We start from the raw sequence: 15,644 nt of genomic DNA, 5'->3' as shown, positions 1-15,644 counted from the left end.
AGCAGGAATTTCAGAAAAAAAAGACTTTCTTTCCATTTCCTTGACCTTGCTCAGGATTGGAAGTCCTTTTTCCCTGCCCTTCTATCATCATACACAACCCTCTTTATCTCTCTGTTTACTCCTTCCAGGACAGGACAAAACACATCCTTTCTATGTGCCCAGGGTGAAACAGAACAGAATCCCTTCAATTCAGCTCAGTTATCTGAGGATATGTATCATTCTTGCACTTTTCTTCCATGGCACTGTTAGGGATCTGCATTTTTCCTAAGAGGGGATCAGATCTATACATGCATGGTAATTTATTCACTATAATTGGTTTGTAAGTTCCTACAGTCCATCTATATCTATCTATCTATCTATCTATCTATCTATCTATCTATCTATCTATCTGGCATGCTATCCTTTGGGAAACAACAGAAACTGCACATATTTCTTACAGCATCAGTGCATTTTTACTTGTCTCTTAAAACAGGATTCAGTCACTGGAAACAGGAATAAGATGAGGCAGTGTGACACAGACTGACAGGAGATGTCTTAGCACTCCAGGCTGGTATTTTCTCCATTGACCTGCTTAGGTTGCAGAGATTTCCCTAAACTTTACCCCTTTGGTAAAAAATCTGAATGTGAACTGATTGTTACCCAACAAATTGTCTCACTGCCATAAATAAAATTAAGATTGTGGGGCAAACTCCAATCACTTTTTAAATTACATAGTTTCAGCAAAAATCATTCTGTATTCTAAAACCTCAATTGATTATGTTACAGCAGCTTAGCTGGTCCACTGTGGCTGTCTTTGTGCAAGCAAATTATAAGTTACCTGAGGAGCTACCTGGGCATAGGAATACTGTCTTCTAGCGCCAGAACCGTGCCATTAGCATGTATCGACTAACTTTTTCCCAAATAATTCCTAACACTGAATGGACATTGCCACAAAGAGGTCACATGCACATAGTCAACCTCTTTTGGAGGCACTGGGGATTCATTAGCACAGGCATGGGCTGTACTGTACTAGTTAGCCTCAGTTACCATAAACATTTCTGAACACTTTTATTTTGCCAGCTTATAGCTGTGGGTATGCTCTAAACTCATTCATATTGCAAAGCAGAAAAAATTATCCTGAACACCACAGGATAGCCTTTAAACTAAAGTGCATCTCGAAAACCAGGACTGAGTCCTGGAACTATTATTACATTCAGCACTGGTCCTTAAACTTCTGTAACATACTCATCATACATTTGATGCCTAAAATTCAGCTATGTTATGAATGCCTTGTACTGTAGTATATATTGCTCTTATGGTGACTAGCATTCCACAGCAAATTAATAGCATACTCTAGTTAGAAAGCCTAAGCTGGAATAATTAGATGCCGAGCATGGCTCTGTTACGTAAAGATTGCAAAGTATCTGTTCTTGAAGTCAATGATAAGTATGCACATGTAGTCTGTGTCTGCAATTAATAACATAGCAGTGCTGTCATGGACAATGGGATCAATAGATTAAACCACCCCCAACCTCATTATAATTCAACAATGTAGGAGGCGAAGGTCATGGCCATACTCAGGGGTTAAAATTAAGAGGAAGATTCATTAACTTTGAATCCACCTCATCATGCCTGCAAGTCTGTATACAGAGAGATGGCTTTACATTCTTAATAAGATAGGAAGCAGTAGGAACTGAAAGAATTAGAAATAACTTCAGCTAAGTAGAATTTAAAACCAAACAGCACTGACTATAAAACAAGGCAGTAATTCAAGAAATATGTGTGTTCTAAACAACACTCATAAATGCATCAATAAACAGATAAATTCAATTATATTATCTTATGTTGAACTCTGATATTTTTCTGACATTACTTTTGGAAATTAATAATAATCAAAAATGTAGGAATGCTGTGCTTTAATTCATGGCAAAATTGGACTCAAAAATATTATGCATGACAAATATCTAATGAAAGAAAAAAATCTTTGGTACACACTTTATTTTGCCTTTTGCACTTTTCTTTGCCTTCCTCCTTTTTTGCAGAGGACTCTTACTTTGGAGGAATGTGTGGGTACTGGTATAGTTGTTGGCATCACAGAAAGATTAACATGATAGCAAACTTGAAATCACGGCCAAGTTTAGTACCAAGGATGTGGAGTGGCGCTGATGGCATGAGCTCCTACACTTTTTATAGCCAACCTTGCAGCAGGAAAGAAAAGCATCACTGCATTAGTGTAATGATTTCTGTACGTTTGTATCTTTGCCCTGGCAATGATCAAAAATTACACCTGTGTATGCTTTCACCTGCTTGTTTTACATCCACTCAGAAAGCAGGTAAGAAGATGGTTCTGTCTTCTCTGTTCTGATGTTAAAGCACTGACTGTTTTGGGTTTCTTTGCTTTTTCTTTAAAGATGTTTTCCATACCAGGTATTTGCAGATTAAAAAGTCTAGTCTCCAGCTGCTTCAGGAGATGGGGTGGATATCATGATTCCAGTGGTGTCAAGGTGGGTGGTTGCACTTCCTATGCTGCTAGGGAGGAAGTGGCCCAAGCAGTGAAGCACTGCTGTGGGAATGTTTATACAGTGCTGGAAAACAGCACCACTCCCTGCCAGCCTGTTCCCACCTGCCTCTGGCCAAGTAGAAATGGGGGAGTACAAAAGTACTTAAAATTATCTTTAAAAACTCAGCCTTTGCTTGCTCAGAACAGGATTCTGTCCAAGAGAAGAACCAAGTCTTCTACAACCCTGTCTTTGGTTAAAATAACAGTAAAGTTTTCAGTGCTCCCGCTGAGAGCTTTGCATGGTAGAGTGCTGGAAGCTGAGAGCAGGAGTTGTGTGTGCAGTACCTGCATGTGTGAATGATGGGACACAAGAGAAATGGGGTGCACGTGATATCCATGTCCATGTAACACCAGGGTAAAGAGCAAAGCTGAGGGACAATCCTGAACTCCTCAGCCTGTATTCAGGATGGTGCTAACTCAGCTGCATGTCTGGTTTTGAACAGAACCTGTCATGCTACTTGCTTGCTAAGAGCACAGGCAGAGAATTCACAAGTCTGGAAAAAATAAAAAGAGAAAGGCTCTGCAGGCACACCCTCATTACATACTCATACTGAAGGCAAAACAGATATCTGAGGACTAGTTTTATATGCAAAAATAATCTCTTGGACAAACACTTACAAATTAAGGACAGACCTGACTTCAGCTCAGGCTCCCTTCAAGTCATACCCTGTTCTATGTTCACAGTGTGGACATTACACTGGTGGACTCCAAGTAACAAATACCAAATATAAATAATAAAAAAAACAACCTACATGCTACCAACTACTCTGAATTTAAATCATGCTAACTGAGGTTTAATACAAAAATTATCATGATGCTTTTTCTTCCTCCTCAGAGTTAACATTTATTACCTATAAAACACACCAAGACAAGAATGACATTGAAAATACACACAGTAGGGGTTTTTGTGGCAATTTTGTAGCAGCTTTTAATACAATATAGCAGCATCTCTAAACTGAGATCCTACAGAGGATATATTGTGTCCATGAGTGTTCTGAGTTCACCAGCAGATGAAATCCATTTTTCAGTAACACAAATACTGGCTTAATTTACGAAGATTTATGGATCAGTTTCTTGCCCGTAGGCTGTGTATCACAATCCTGTATTGAGCTCCTTTCATGCCCTTAAGGGCAAGCTTAAGGAGAAACCTTTTGGATCACGTTTCCCTCCATGTTAATTTTTAAAACTATGTGCTTTCTTGCTGGTTTTGAACAAAGCTAGGAGATGGAAGCCAAAATATTTGCTGACTTCTTTTAATATCTAATCCTTCAAACTTTTTCTACCAGGTGTACAGCCCACTACCAGCAAACTGTGATACTTGCGGCGGCCTGAAAGGGAACATTCTCACCTACACACCAGTTTAGAATCTGATTTTTTAAAGCAAATACCTCTTATCATACTGGATTAAATATTTCGCCAACTATTTTAAGATGTGTAATAAATAATAACCATGTATTTCCCCTATAACCCTGGGAAGCTGGATTACAAACTGAAAGACAAATCACATTATTTCTAGTTTGTTATTCAGTAGAAACAAAGACATGGCATACAAATTTTATTTTTCATACTTTCATTATTTGTTCTTCACAAGTTTATACAACCGATGTCTTTTCAGCACAGTTCCACAGAAATTTCTGCTAAGTACTAATAAAAGTGAAAGACAGATTGAACAAAGAGCTGGCATAATATTTCTCTTTCTCTGAAAGGATCTGAGGTAATGAAGTAAAAAAAGAGCCTAAAACCCCATTCAAAAATGCAACTTATCAGATAAAAATATATACCTGCAGTTGTACTGCATGTTCTTTTTATATTTTAATAAGCTTATAAATTTAAAAAAGCTTTAATAAAACACAATTTACATCGTGAAAATGGGTCAAAAATATAAGTTTAAAATTCTTCAAATTAAAACTAAACACAATACTTAAAAAAATACATTGTATAATGTCCCTACTTGCAACTAATCCCTAGCACAATAGTTTACAGAGACTTTCTAATTTCTATGTGTAACATATTTTGTTTTGAAATTGAATAGATTTTCTGTGAACTGGAATTAAGCGTACAGATAACTGTGGAATAGGAGAACCATATTACCTGAATAAAAATTTAGTTGGTTCATAAGAAAGAATTTCTGTTCGTATGCAATGAAAACATTCAGAAATATTTTTGAACTTTACAATTATATTTAATGATTTCTCTGAAAAAGAACCTACTAATTTAAGATCAAAGGAACAGAAATAAATAGTAATTTAGCTCATGGCTTTTCTTTTTTAGCTTATAGTCCTTGTAAGCCCATATTAAATCATATACTTAATTTATTCAGGAATGATAGCAAAGGAAAAGCAATATTTACCCTCTACCATCTTCTCCATAAGTAATATCTGTTAAACTTTGGGAGCCTAATCCACTGGTCAAGTTACACATGTTTTCACTTGGAATGACAACTATTTCACCAGCAATAAATATTTATCCTGATTCTATATAGGAGAATAAATTTCTGGTTTTATCAGCAGTAGACTTATGTCATGCAGACCTAGGAGGGCTGTGCAAGTGTACATGACTTATCTGCACTAAGAAGTTACTTCAAAAGGTGAATTTCATATAAGAAAGAAAAATAAAATTATTTGCTACCTCTGATCTTCACTTGGCCTTAAATGAGCTGAGCCTGGTTTTTTATCTTTTCATACAATCTCTTTTGTATATCTATAGGGGGTTCTATATATATATATATATATATATATAATTTCATCAATAAAGTAATCAAATTTCAAACATTAATGAATTAAACCAATAATCTTTCTTTTGTAGACAACCCCTCACATTCCCAGAAGCCTCATTGCTTGTTTGAGCACCAGGTAACACAACATACAAATCTTACTAAGACTTGCACTACCGGTACCTTTGATTTTGGTCAGCAGAATTTAAGAAATTGATATGCAGTAAAGTAAGTACAAAGAAGGAATTTAATTTCCTTCAGTGTCAATTTGTATGGATAGTAAACCTGAAAGAATTTTAATCATATTTGAGAGTGGCATGTAAACATAATGCAATATATTGAATTACCATCTACATGAGTGAAAACATTGGCATAGTGAGGATAAAGGGTTCTGCATGAACAGTGAAAATCTTGCTCTTGATTGTAACTCCAAGGAAAGAATATCCAAGTCTTCTGTTCTGATATGTTAAGCAGTAAAAGGGTCGTCTTAATCTTCTTAAGAAAGTCAGCCTTCAGGATATAAGCTATTTACAAGAATGTTGAGAAGAGTGAAGATTATCAGTACTGACAAGAGAATAACTCTATGAGTATTAGCATGCTGAGAGTATAAATAGATATACTAAAAAGGGTACTTTTTATCTACTACGTGGTTAATTCATGGCAGAGTGGTGGGGCTGTGGTAGTGGTGTAAGGCATTGAGACATGTTATTCTATGTATTTTCCATTTGTGTATCAAGTACAAATACTGAGAATATAACTGCTATTTAACAGAGGTGAGGAGGTCAGAAGAAATGCGAACTGCTTATTTTTCCAAAAACCATTGCTAAAGTTTATACAGTGAGATTGGAAGTCCTGTGGTATTCCTACTGATTTACTTAAACATATGACAGCTAACATGATTTTTACCCTGCTTCAGAGGGCTCTTACTACTAGAGTCTAGCATCACGATTTTTTACATAACCATGATGTGCTACAAAGAAAGAAAGGGACATGAAGCGATTCAAACTATCTGGATTTCCTACTAGCACACAGGTTTTTTATTGTTGAGTACATAAGTAAACATGTTGCAGAGAGTAAATGTTACGCTCCCTGATGCAAGTATTTTTAAGGCAACACAGAGTTTTTTAATTTAAAAACATCATATGCATTTTTACAAGCAGCTAGTGTTTAAAGTATGTTTGTAAGCAAATTGCAGTTGATGTTTTCTCCGCTAATTTGGTACCGAGGGACAATCTTGAAAATTAGATCTACATATGACTAACAAAAATCTGTTGTACAATGTAATCAACTGAGCCAAGGTGGACCCTCGGAAAATGACACTAAACACAAGAGGTAAGTCTCAGAGCTCTTGTGTCATCATGCTTGCGCTATGATTCATGCATCAGCCGGCTCCAGCGGAGCCTCTGGAAGCAGCTTCCATCCCTGCTGAGCAGGGGCACTGCGCTCTCTGCTGGGCACACAGTGGACACGGGCAGGAAGCAGAGGGCAGTTTTGGGAGGTGGTGGCCCCCACAGCTGTGCCCATCCCAAGTCCCTCGTGTGAAGCTGTAGCTGCCATGCATTAGCCCTGGAAGAGCTGGACCTCCTCCTGAAACACACGGGAGTGTCTCCCGAGCCCAGTCCCTCGGCACAGCAGCCAGGGGCTGCCCGACATTTATATGCCCACAGCAAGAACTTCAGGTAAGAGACACCCCCAACCCTTTCAGTGTGTCTGGCTTGAGGGCCTGATGAAGGCAGAGGGGCTTTTTAACCCCAAACCAGCATGAACAATGACTGCCTTGGTCTGGCTACAAAGAAACATCAAATGCCCAGAGGTCTTGGTTTTCCAGCCCTGGCCTGGCACATTTACACCAGCCAAGGGCAACAGCACTACTGGCACACCCCCAAAAGCTAGCCCAGCACTTGTGAGGTGGGAAATAGGGTAGGGGAGGGGCAGGGTTCCCTCCCTCTTCCCAGACATGCACTTGCATGTCCAGTGACATCCTCAGGGCTGTTCTTCAGACCATGGCCCTGACACTGCAGCTGGATGATGCTGCAGAGGGCTGGTTTGTGTGCTGGACTGAGATATTGTGAGGGCAGTTCTGAATGCAAAAAGCGGAACAACATAAAACCTCAGCTGCTGCTAAACCATCTTAGTGGCCACTACAACAATGTCTGTTCCATCATTTAAGTCCTGCAACTATTTCTGCCTGTACCAGCAGGCTCACAGAGCCTAGCTGCTTTTATTTTGTGTTGGGAACATCAGCACTATGTTTTGACCTTTATCCTTAAGTTCCCATGGACTGCTTCAGAGGGGAAACCATTCTGACAAGGTAATACTGAAAGTGAGTGGCCCTGACAATTTGTACATCCTTAGGTAAAGACTCAAAAATCCAGGAGTTGTCCGTCTCTGTAACTCCTCGTCTTTTACTCCATATTTCAAATATATTAGAATGGGGATCTTTTCATCATGGCAAGTGTCTTCAAAAATCAAGCATCTGTCACAGTAATGGCCTGGTCCATCCTAGCATTCAGGTAATGGCATGTCAGGTCTAGATTCCAGCCCCTCCTAAGCACAGTGGAGGCACCCTACAAGTGACATAAGCATGCTGTGACTGTCAGATATTTTGCAAGTTGGCACCATTAGCTCCTGCCAGAAGACACATTAGGGTGGCAGCAGAGCTGTTGGGCTGTTGAGGTGTTCACCAAAACCTCCATCATGAGGAACACTATATCCAATCCCAGGCAAAGTTCTGCTGCTTCCTCCAGACCTGCAGTGATGGCTTTCACAGGACAGCTTGCACCCACTGCTTGGGAGTGGTGACTCTGCTCTCCAGTTGTCACCACAAGGGCACAAGGTGGGCAAAGGAAACATCATGTTTAGGGCAGTTAATCACTCCTCGAAGAAGGCATCTGCATTTTGCAGCACAACAAAGCTTTCATGAAAGGCTCCAGTGTATTTTTAAGTTTAGCAAATGTGTACATATCCTACACAAATGTGTTTGAAACAAATGTTAGAATCAGTAATGGAATTCAAGGTTTGAGGTTTGTTCTTCTGGTTGCATATATAATCTGATTCCCCATGACTGTAGTAACTAGATCTACAGCAACAGTTATTAGAGGAGAAGGGAATTCACTCTCTGTGAACACAGCAAAAGGAACTCAGTGAATCCAACTTCAGGCAGTGAGTGAGTCAAGAGCACCATCTCGTGGTTTTCACTTTCCAGAACAGATTTCATTTTGAAAAATCTCCATACTACAGCATAATTTCCTCAAAAGTAAAGTCTTTGGCTTAGGGAGGTCGGGAAAGAATTCTTATTTAGAATCTTAATCTAGATTCCTTCTTTTTAAAGTTTCTAAGGTGGGGGAGAGTTTATATTTTAGGGCTAAATATACAGAATTTTTTGAGAGTGATCACTGATGCAACTATGACTTTTACACTTAAAAAAAAAAAAAAAACCAAAACCAAAACCAAAAACAAAACAACAACAACAACAAAAAACCAACCCACCATTCAACATACTAAAGTTTTGCTTAGTTGCAGTGAAAGCTTTAGCTAGGGAGAACATATCTGGCACATGTTGCAGTTTTCCCACACATTAGAAATCAGGCTTCGAGGTGACCAGCTGGGCTAAGGTGCCAATAGTTGCAGGGTTGAGGGTTGTTTTTTCTCTTGTTTTAATTCTTACATGTCCCACATTCCTCAGAAAACAAAGGCTTCTGCTGGAGGATACATTAAATAGATAAGTCCATTCAAACTTGGTCCTGTTTATCCAAGTGACTCTATCATCACTATCAGGCACTTCTCTTCAGCTTCTCTCCTTGCTGTGGTGAGAGCTGAAATTGCCTTTAATGACAAGCAGCTCCTTGGGTTTTTCAGGACAGCATCATAAGTGCAAGAAAGAAGATCTTAAAAATATTAAGGTGTTAATACTGATATTAAATACTGATTTAAGAAAGTCCTAAATGCCTACCTTCGTCTATCTCCCAGCTAGCATTAGTATGAAGGAATAATCTGTCTTCACAGCTGTTCAAGCTGGGGAAACAGCTGCTAGACACAGCAATTTACACAGCAGAGGAACGTTCCACCCTTCCTCACCATGCAGAGCCATTGCTGGAGATAAGTAGGTCACTGGAAGAAATCTATACTTGCACCAGGAGACTCTGGCAGCCTGCAGGTATTTATCACCCTCTGTAGATCTGAAAGGCGTATGCAGTGTGGGTAAGCAGCTTATCACATTCCTGCAAAGTCACTGGGGCTGCCAACTGCTGAGTTTGAAAGTGCTTTTTGACAACAGCTGCAGTACCTGAGGAGCGCTGATCTCCATATGGCAATTGCCGCGCTCCTGCCCTGGTATGACTCACAGCGATTGCATATCAAAGGCAGGTCCGAGATAGCTCAGCAGAGACATCCACAGCAATCTGCATCTACGACTTTCACACCTTCGGCACACAAATCACTCTCCTCAGCACTCCTTGGGGCACCTACTAGTAGTAACACCCATCATCTTCACTCTCTGAGGACCTGCTTTCTCCCTCAGCTGCAGATGCTAGCATGCCTGGGTGGGGATTGATTGTCCACCTTCTTTTTTTCTGCAGCTCACCATTCACTGAAACTATTTATGAGGAGACCAAACATCCTGTGACTTCCAGGAAGCTGCATGGTTTTATTCAGGCTCCATTCTCAGTGTTACTGGGCAAGGTTTGAAATGCTGGGCAGGATTATGATAAAGAAATAGCGGTGCCACCCTAACAGATCCTATGCATAAGAAAAATGTGTTGATTACAGATCAAGGTCCTGAAGATGTCACTCGCCTGTTGAAGGCTTCAGTCTTGAATGTCTATTCTGATTAAAACTAAAGCTGGTAGGCAAGGATCTGAGGATCACATAAGTCAAAAAGGGTTGGGCAAGTGAAAACAGCCACAACGGTTTGCAGCAGATCCATTACAGCTTGGCCAAAGCTTCATTAAGTCAAATAATTTGACCTTTCCAACCAGGTTTCAGGCAGAAGGTACTTGCTCATTATCACTTAGAAGTTAGTGAAAAACGTTCATTTTTATCTTATCTGGAGGTAACAAGGGATTTTTCTCAAAATTCTTCATGAACAGATAAATTTCTATGGCTAAAAATGAAAAAAAAGGAAGAAAAAGAGCAGCTGTTCTTTACTCAGTGTACAAATTGTTAGGCCTACTAGAAAGGCCTAACATTTCCTTTAGAAAGCTTGAAAATATAAAAAAGTAAACTTGATTTACCACATTCAGTTTGAAAGCACACAATTTTAATTCAAGATGTATCCTACAGTGCAACACCAGTCCAAGAGTGAATGCCTGTGCCATATTTCTTGAAACTACTGTAAGAAATAGCATTTCTGTTTGGATCACATTATCTGCACTCTTCAGAAAACAGGGATTTCAGTGGACAGATGAAAATTTTAACAAATTTTGCTTGTAAGATTCCTTATCTGTGTGTGCTCAGCCTAAGACTTGCTGTGGTATCAAGCTGGTATCATATGTATGTATCAAGATGGTACTGTCTAAATACCAGAATAAAGGATAATAGGATTACAGATTCATAGAATGGGGTGGGTTGGAAGGGCTCCTAAATATCATCTAGTTTCAACTCCCCTGCTGCAGACAGGACACCTTTCATTAGACCAGGTTGTTCAGCGCTCCATAAACACTTCCAAAGTTGGGCATCCATTTTCTCTAGGAAACCAGTTTCAGTGTCTCACCACTCTCACAGTAAAGCACTTTCCCCTAATATCTAAAATACTTTCTCCTAACTTTGAAGCCATTTCCCCCTGTCCTGTCACTACACACATTATAGTTCAAGAAGAAGGACTACAGTGCAGTGCTCCCAGTCTGTCATTTACTTACCAAAGAGGGGAAAAAACCACCCCAGATAATTCCACAAAATTACTAGTCTATTTCTTGAAAGCTTGCCTTTCTTTACTGTGGGATCAGGACTATTTTGCAGTGAGCTAGTTTGGCAACAGTAGCATAAATCCAGCCAAAAGAAAAATTTCCCTTGAAATTAAAAGGAAGCGCCGGCACTATTGACACTATAAACAATTGCTGATAAGAGCCTTTAGGGAAGATGCAGGAATACAGCATGACAATGGATTCAGTACACTGCTTCACACTAACTCAGGAGGACTTGTCCTTTGTTGAATCAACAATTTAAAGAAGTACATACTAGAAAACCTGCAAAAAGAGCATGAGAAGCACTAGGATGACAAAATAGGAAGGTCAGATTTACCAACCAAGTTGTTGAGAATAATCATTTATTTTCACATTTACAAGACATATGAATAATATTTACAAATATATACAAATATTAAAATTAGCTTGTGAATTCAAAAAAAAGTCGAAGTATTTTTTAGCAATATAGCCAACATATAGTACTTTTTTTTTGAACTTAGAAAAGGTTCAAGAAATGAAAGAAGAAATGAAGAGAAATTTCAGATTCACATAAGAGAAGCCATCAGAGAAGATAGTATTATGAATGTCCACATTATAAAATCAAAGGCAAAGCTTTGAAAAACCATAAAATCTAGTCTCCCTCATATTTTCGTATTAAAAGGGGCTTCACTCACCTCACTCAACAGCACTAGAAATGCTTTTAAAACCTTTCTGAGCAGGATGATTAAATAGTACAGAGGAATAACAGAACTAACCATTTTTATGAATATGGAATAGCAGAAAGCATTCTCTTTGTGGGTGACTAAAAAAATACTTCTGCCAATTTGTACTGGGGGGGGATGGATCACAATCGCTTTAGATTCTGTTTGCTTTTCTTAGTCCCAGGAAGCGGCCCCGGTGCGGAGCTGTGTTTCACTGGTTTGCTGCTCACACAGTCACTGGAGCTGTGGTAGCTGCACATGCACTTGGTGCAGAAGTCAAAGCCACAGCTTTCACGATTGCACGTTGCTCTTTGGAGGTAGGAGTCATACTTGGCAGGTGAGCCACAGCGATGGCAGGCTTTAAGGCTTTCAGTGTTCTTCAAGTTCCTGGCAGCCTGTTGGGAAAAGCACACACAGAAAATCGTGAGTAGAGGGCAAATACATCCTCCAAACACTTCATAATATTATCTTAGTGCCACAAAACGTATTATAATGCCTCCTAATGTAAGGAGACAAACTAAAGTCTTAGCCTAATTCTTGTTGCATCAAAATCTGATGGAGTTCCAAACAGGAGTAATGAGGATGTAATTGCAGGTATTTTGAACTGGAATAGAGGTAGCCACTGTAGAATTCTTAAAATTTAAAAGTTAAAGAACAGGCTAAATCAAGAGCAGTAAGGACAGTGGCCTTCCTGAACCTCCCAAACCTCATTCAAGGATAATGATGCATATTGTGTATAGTGATGATCTAACAATGATCTATGTTGTGTATAGATGTATATACCAGGAATTGAATCTTAAGACTGCTACTGAACAGTTGTACTTTTACATTCCTAATGCTACGGAGTCCTATGTAGTAGTAGTATTATAGCATCTTGATTATACTTTCCAGTGACTTTTCATCTTCTCTTACTGCATCAATTTGAAGAATAAGACTTGAGCATAAAACCTTTTTCTAGTTAGGAAAATCTTTTGCTTACTAGCAAGCAATAACATCAATAAACATTTTTAAAAGTCTTATAAGATACAGGTGCAGGTCTACATTGCAAGTATGTGGGAAAAATGACCAGCTTAAGAAAGGTAAATGGGAAACAGGCTATTGGCAGTTATTGACAAATGTGTGACACACTATAAATAATTAGTTAAAGTAATTTTAATGCAAGGTTCACAAAATACCCCACAAAATGATTAAAAGAAATATGCAGTGCTAATACTGCATATTTCTTTGGTATTTTTCTTTGGTATTTTTCTTTTTTTTTTTTTCCTAATTGTCCATCAGTTTTGAAGCAAAGTTGACAGTTTTTGTGATATTGCTTATCTGGAAAATATGTGATTCATTATAAACCCATGGAAAATAACAGGAAATTACTAAATTTCTTCATTTCTGAGGAAACAAAATTTAAGCAAAGAAAATTCACTAAGTGAAATTCTTAAGGAAAAAAAAAGGATGTAGGACAACCCAGTATGTCAATATTCTCTCCACTTAGCTTCTGACATTGTCTTAAAATAGGCATACTAAGCAAAAGCTGGCAGCCATATTAATAAGAATTACAAACACTTGAAACTGGAGATGCTACTTTCAAAAATACGCTTTACAAGGTGATTGTTTGCCAGACAGCACGAGAGAAATTAAAGAGCAGTGGAAATCACTACTTACCTCGGAAAACTCTGTGAGCCTGCTGTGATTCCTAGATGCTTTGGATCTGGTGCTTTTTTTGTTCAAGTGTTTTGGTGGGGTTGCTTTCTGAATGGAAGCTAAGGACACTCTGTAGAGAACATACTCTCTTGTTGCAGCATGCTCTGGTGCCTTAGTGACATTCTAATGAAAAGAAAAACAAAGACTTAAATTCAGGAAGAGAAGTTACCTGACACAGAGCTTTTTGCTTAACAGAAGTCAGTCAGTAATTTTAGATTCTTCCTCCTGGTTTCCAATAATACAGCATCACACTAAGGAATGCTACTGATTTTACATTATTTTCACAGCTACTTCTGTTATAAATGCATGGAATGGCTCCCTAGTTCCTGGTCAAAACCCAGCCATCTTCTCTCATGTAATTCATCAAAAAATTTTAAAGCAAAAATCAGTACTTCCAATCCTTTTTGGTGAACAGGAATGCTTGAGGCTCTCTTTGCGAAAAATAAACTCCGCCCATCTGTTTTCCAAGTTCCCAGTTAAACAAAAGAGCATACAATAGCATGGAAGAACACTAGTCTAGTGTGGATGGATCAAGTATTTTTATTTCACAGGACAAAGGCATTAGGAATAGCTCATAGTATGAAAAGTTTTTCAGTTTTCTGTAGCAGGCAGGGTGGGCTTCAGAGACTCCTGCTATAAACAGAGACCCTGATTCACAGAGCCACCTGAGCAATTTACCTCAGTCTTCCTCCCTCCTTCTGGATCAGTGGGGATGCTGAAGCAAGCAAGTCCCTGCTGGGAGACTCTAGGTCTTGCCCAGTGGGCTGTGCTGGCAATGACTCTCTCCTTCCTGCCTTTCTCTGTAACACAGGACTTGTGGAAGTTCTTAAAAACATCTGCATCTCTCCTTGGGTCACCTTCTCAGTTAAACTTCCTTGGGGTCCCCAAAGTCCCTGAGGTAACTAGCAATGCTTGAGACAAGGCATCCTAACGGGACAAACTTGTACACTCCAGTGACAGTTTTCAATCTAAGAAACTTATCTGTGATCTCTTAAGCTTAGGAGGACACCTGAAATAACAGAAGAACACTGATGGTTCAGTGCAAAAACTTACAGAAAGGTTTTTCACAGCTTTGCTATAGATTTGGAAAATCCATTTATCTTCTTGTAGAATCTTCTGCCATGTTGTGCTGACTTTGGCAAAACTGCAACAACAATACAAACACATCAGTTGCCTCCTAGGAAAGGGATTTATTAAATAGCAAGAATAACCTTTTTCTTTTACGTAAACATAGTGTGTTCACAGTTGTAGTCTTTAATTTGCCTTTTAGGGAAAAGACACATTCTCCATATGTATCACAGCTTACATTGTCAGTTAATATTTTAATATATTAACACATAATACTAAACATTGAGTAAATGTCACAAGCCCCATATCTAAAACATTAAGGAATGTGATTAAGTTTTTTCCTTTCTAGTGAAATACAATAACATGAACATACTTACTTTACTAAATCCATCTCGCTGAGATGCCTTAAAATGTTTGCTAATATATGTTTCAGGTCCTTTTGGAAGAGTTCAGCAAGAATGTCTATTCTATCCAGCCCCATTTTCTTTCCAATTAAGTTACAAAGTTCAAATTTTCCCCTAGAAACAATTCTATCTACAGCAGCCCAAGACTTGAGATTTCTTTTACCACTTTTTTTCAAAGTTGAGCAAACCACTTCTTCATAATGGATTACTGGCAACAGTGTCTTCTTTGAAAACTGTTCTTGTTTTTGGTTCTTCATGAGACAATGCTTTGGTGTACCACAGAGATTCCCAGCCAAAGGTAAGCTATCCTCATGTTCTATTGCATCAGCATAGTGAGTACTTAACATAGAGGAATAGCCACTGTCCTCATTAAGTTTACTGCTTTCCATTGCCTCCATTTCACAGATACCTTCATCAAGTCTCTGGGTTACTTGGTTGTTTTCTTTGTTATGTATGGGTCTTTCTCCATCTTCAATATCCAGATTTCTGGTGGCTGCATGGTATGAGTCACTAAGGAGTATTTTCTGATGTTCTTCTGCGCAGCTTTTACAAAAGCCTTTCTCATAATTCAAGGGGCACGATTTTTCCAGTCTTGTTTTCTCCACAGCACATTTCAATGGCGCA

General features: G+C 38.8%; 1 protein-coding gene across 1 annotated transcript; it reads right to left on the bottom strand.

The window, feature by feature from the left end:
- Window positions 1-11,503: 11,503 nt before the first annotated feature.
- FBXO5 (F-box protein 5) lies at window positions 11,504-15,562 on the bottom strand. The gene is made up of 4 exons (XM_031056288.1): window positions 14,994-15,562; window positions 14,602-14,692; window positions 13,510-13,671; window positions 11,504-12,248 (listed from the first exon to the last, which is right to left on the bottom strand). The coding sequence occupies exons 1-4, from the start codon at window positions 15,416-15,418 to the stop codon at window positions 11,997-11,999; spliced, it is 930 nt and encodes a 309-aa protein (XP_030912148.1). The 5' UTR covers window positions 15,419-15,562; the 3' UTR covers window positions 11,504-11,996.
- Between the last annotated feature and the right edge of the window lie 82 nt (window positions 15,563-15,644).

This window comes from Geospiza fortis, unplaced genomic scaffold (genome assembly GCF_000277835.1).
Source record: "Geospiza fortis unplaced genomic scaffold, GeoFor_1.0 scaffold162, whole genome shotgun sequence".
Taxonomy (NCBI): Eukaryota; Metazoa; Chordata; class Aves; order Passeriformes; family Thraupidae; genus Geospiza; species Geospiza fortis.
Note: the sequence above shows the minus strand (reverse complement) of the source record. Positions and strands in the feature narration are given on the sequence as shown.

Excerpts from the sequence above, each read along its gene's own strand:
- FBXO5 (XM_031056288.1), bottom strand. The coding sequence starts at position 15,418 with ATGGAGGCAATGGAAAGCAGTAAACTTAATGAGGACAGTGGCTATTCC. Across the intron at positions 13,672-14,601 it reads AAGCTGTGAAAAACCTTTCT|AATGTCACTAAGGCACCAGA; the intron begins GTAAGTTTTTGC and ends TCTTTTCATTAG. Across the intron at positions 12,249-13,509 it reads GGCTCACAGAGTTTTCCGAG|GCTGCCAGGAACTTGAAGAA; the intron begins GTAAGTAGTGAT and ends TTTTCCCAACAG.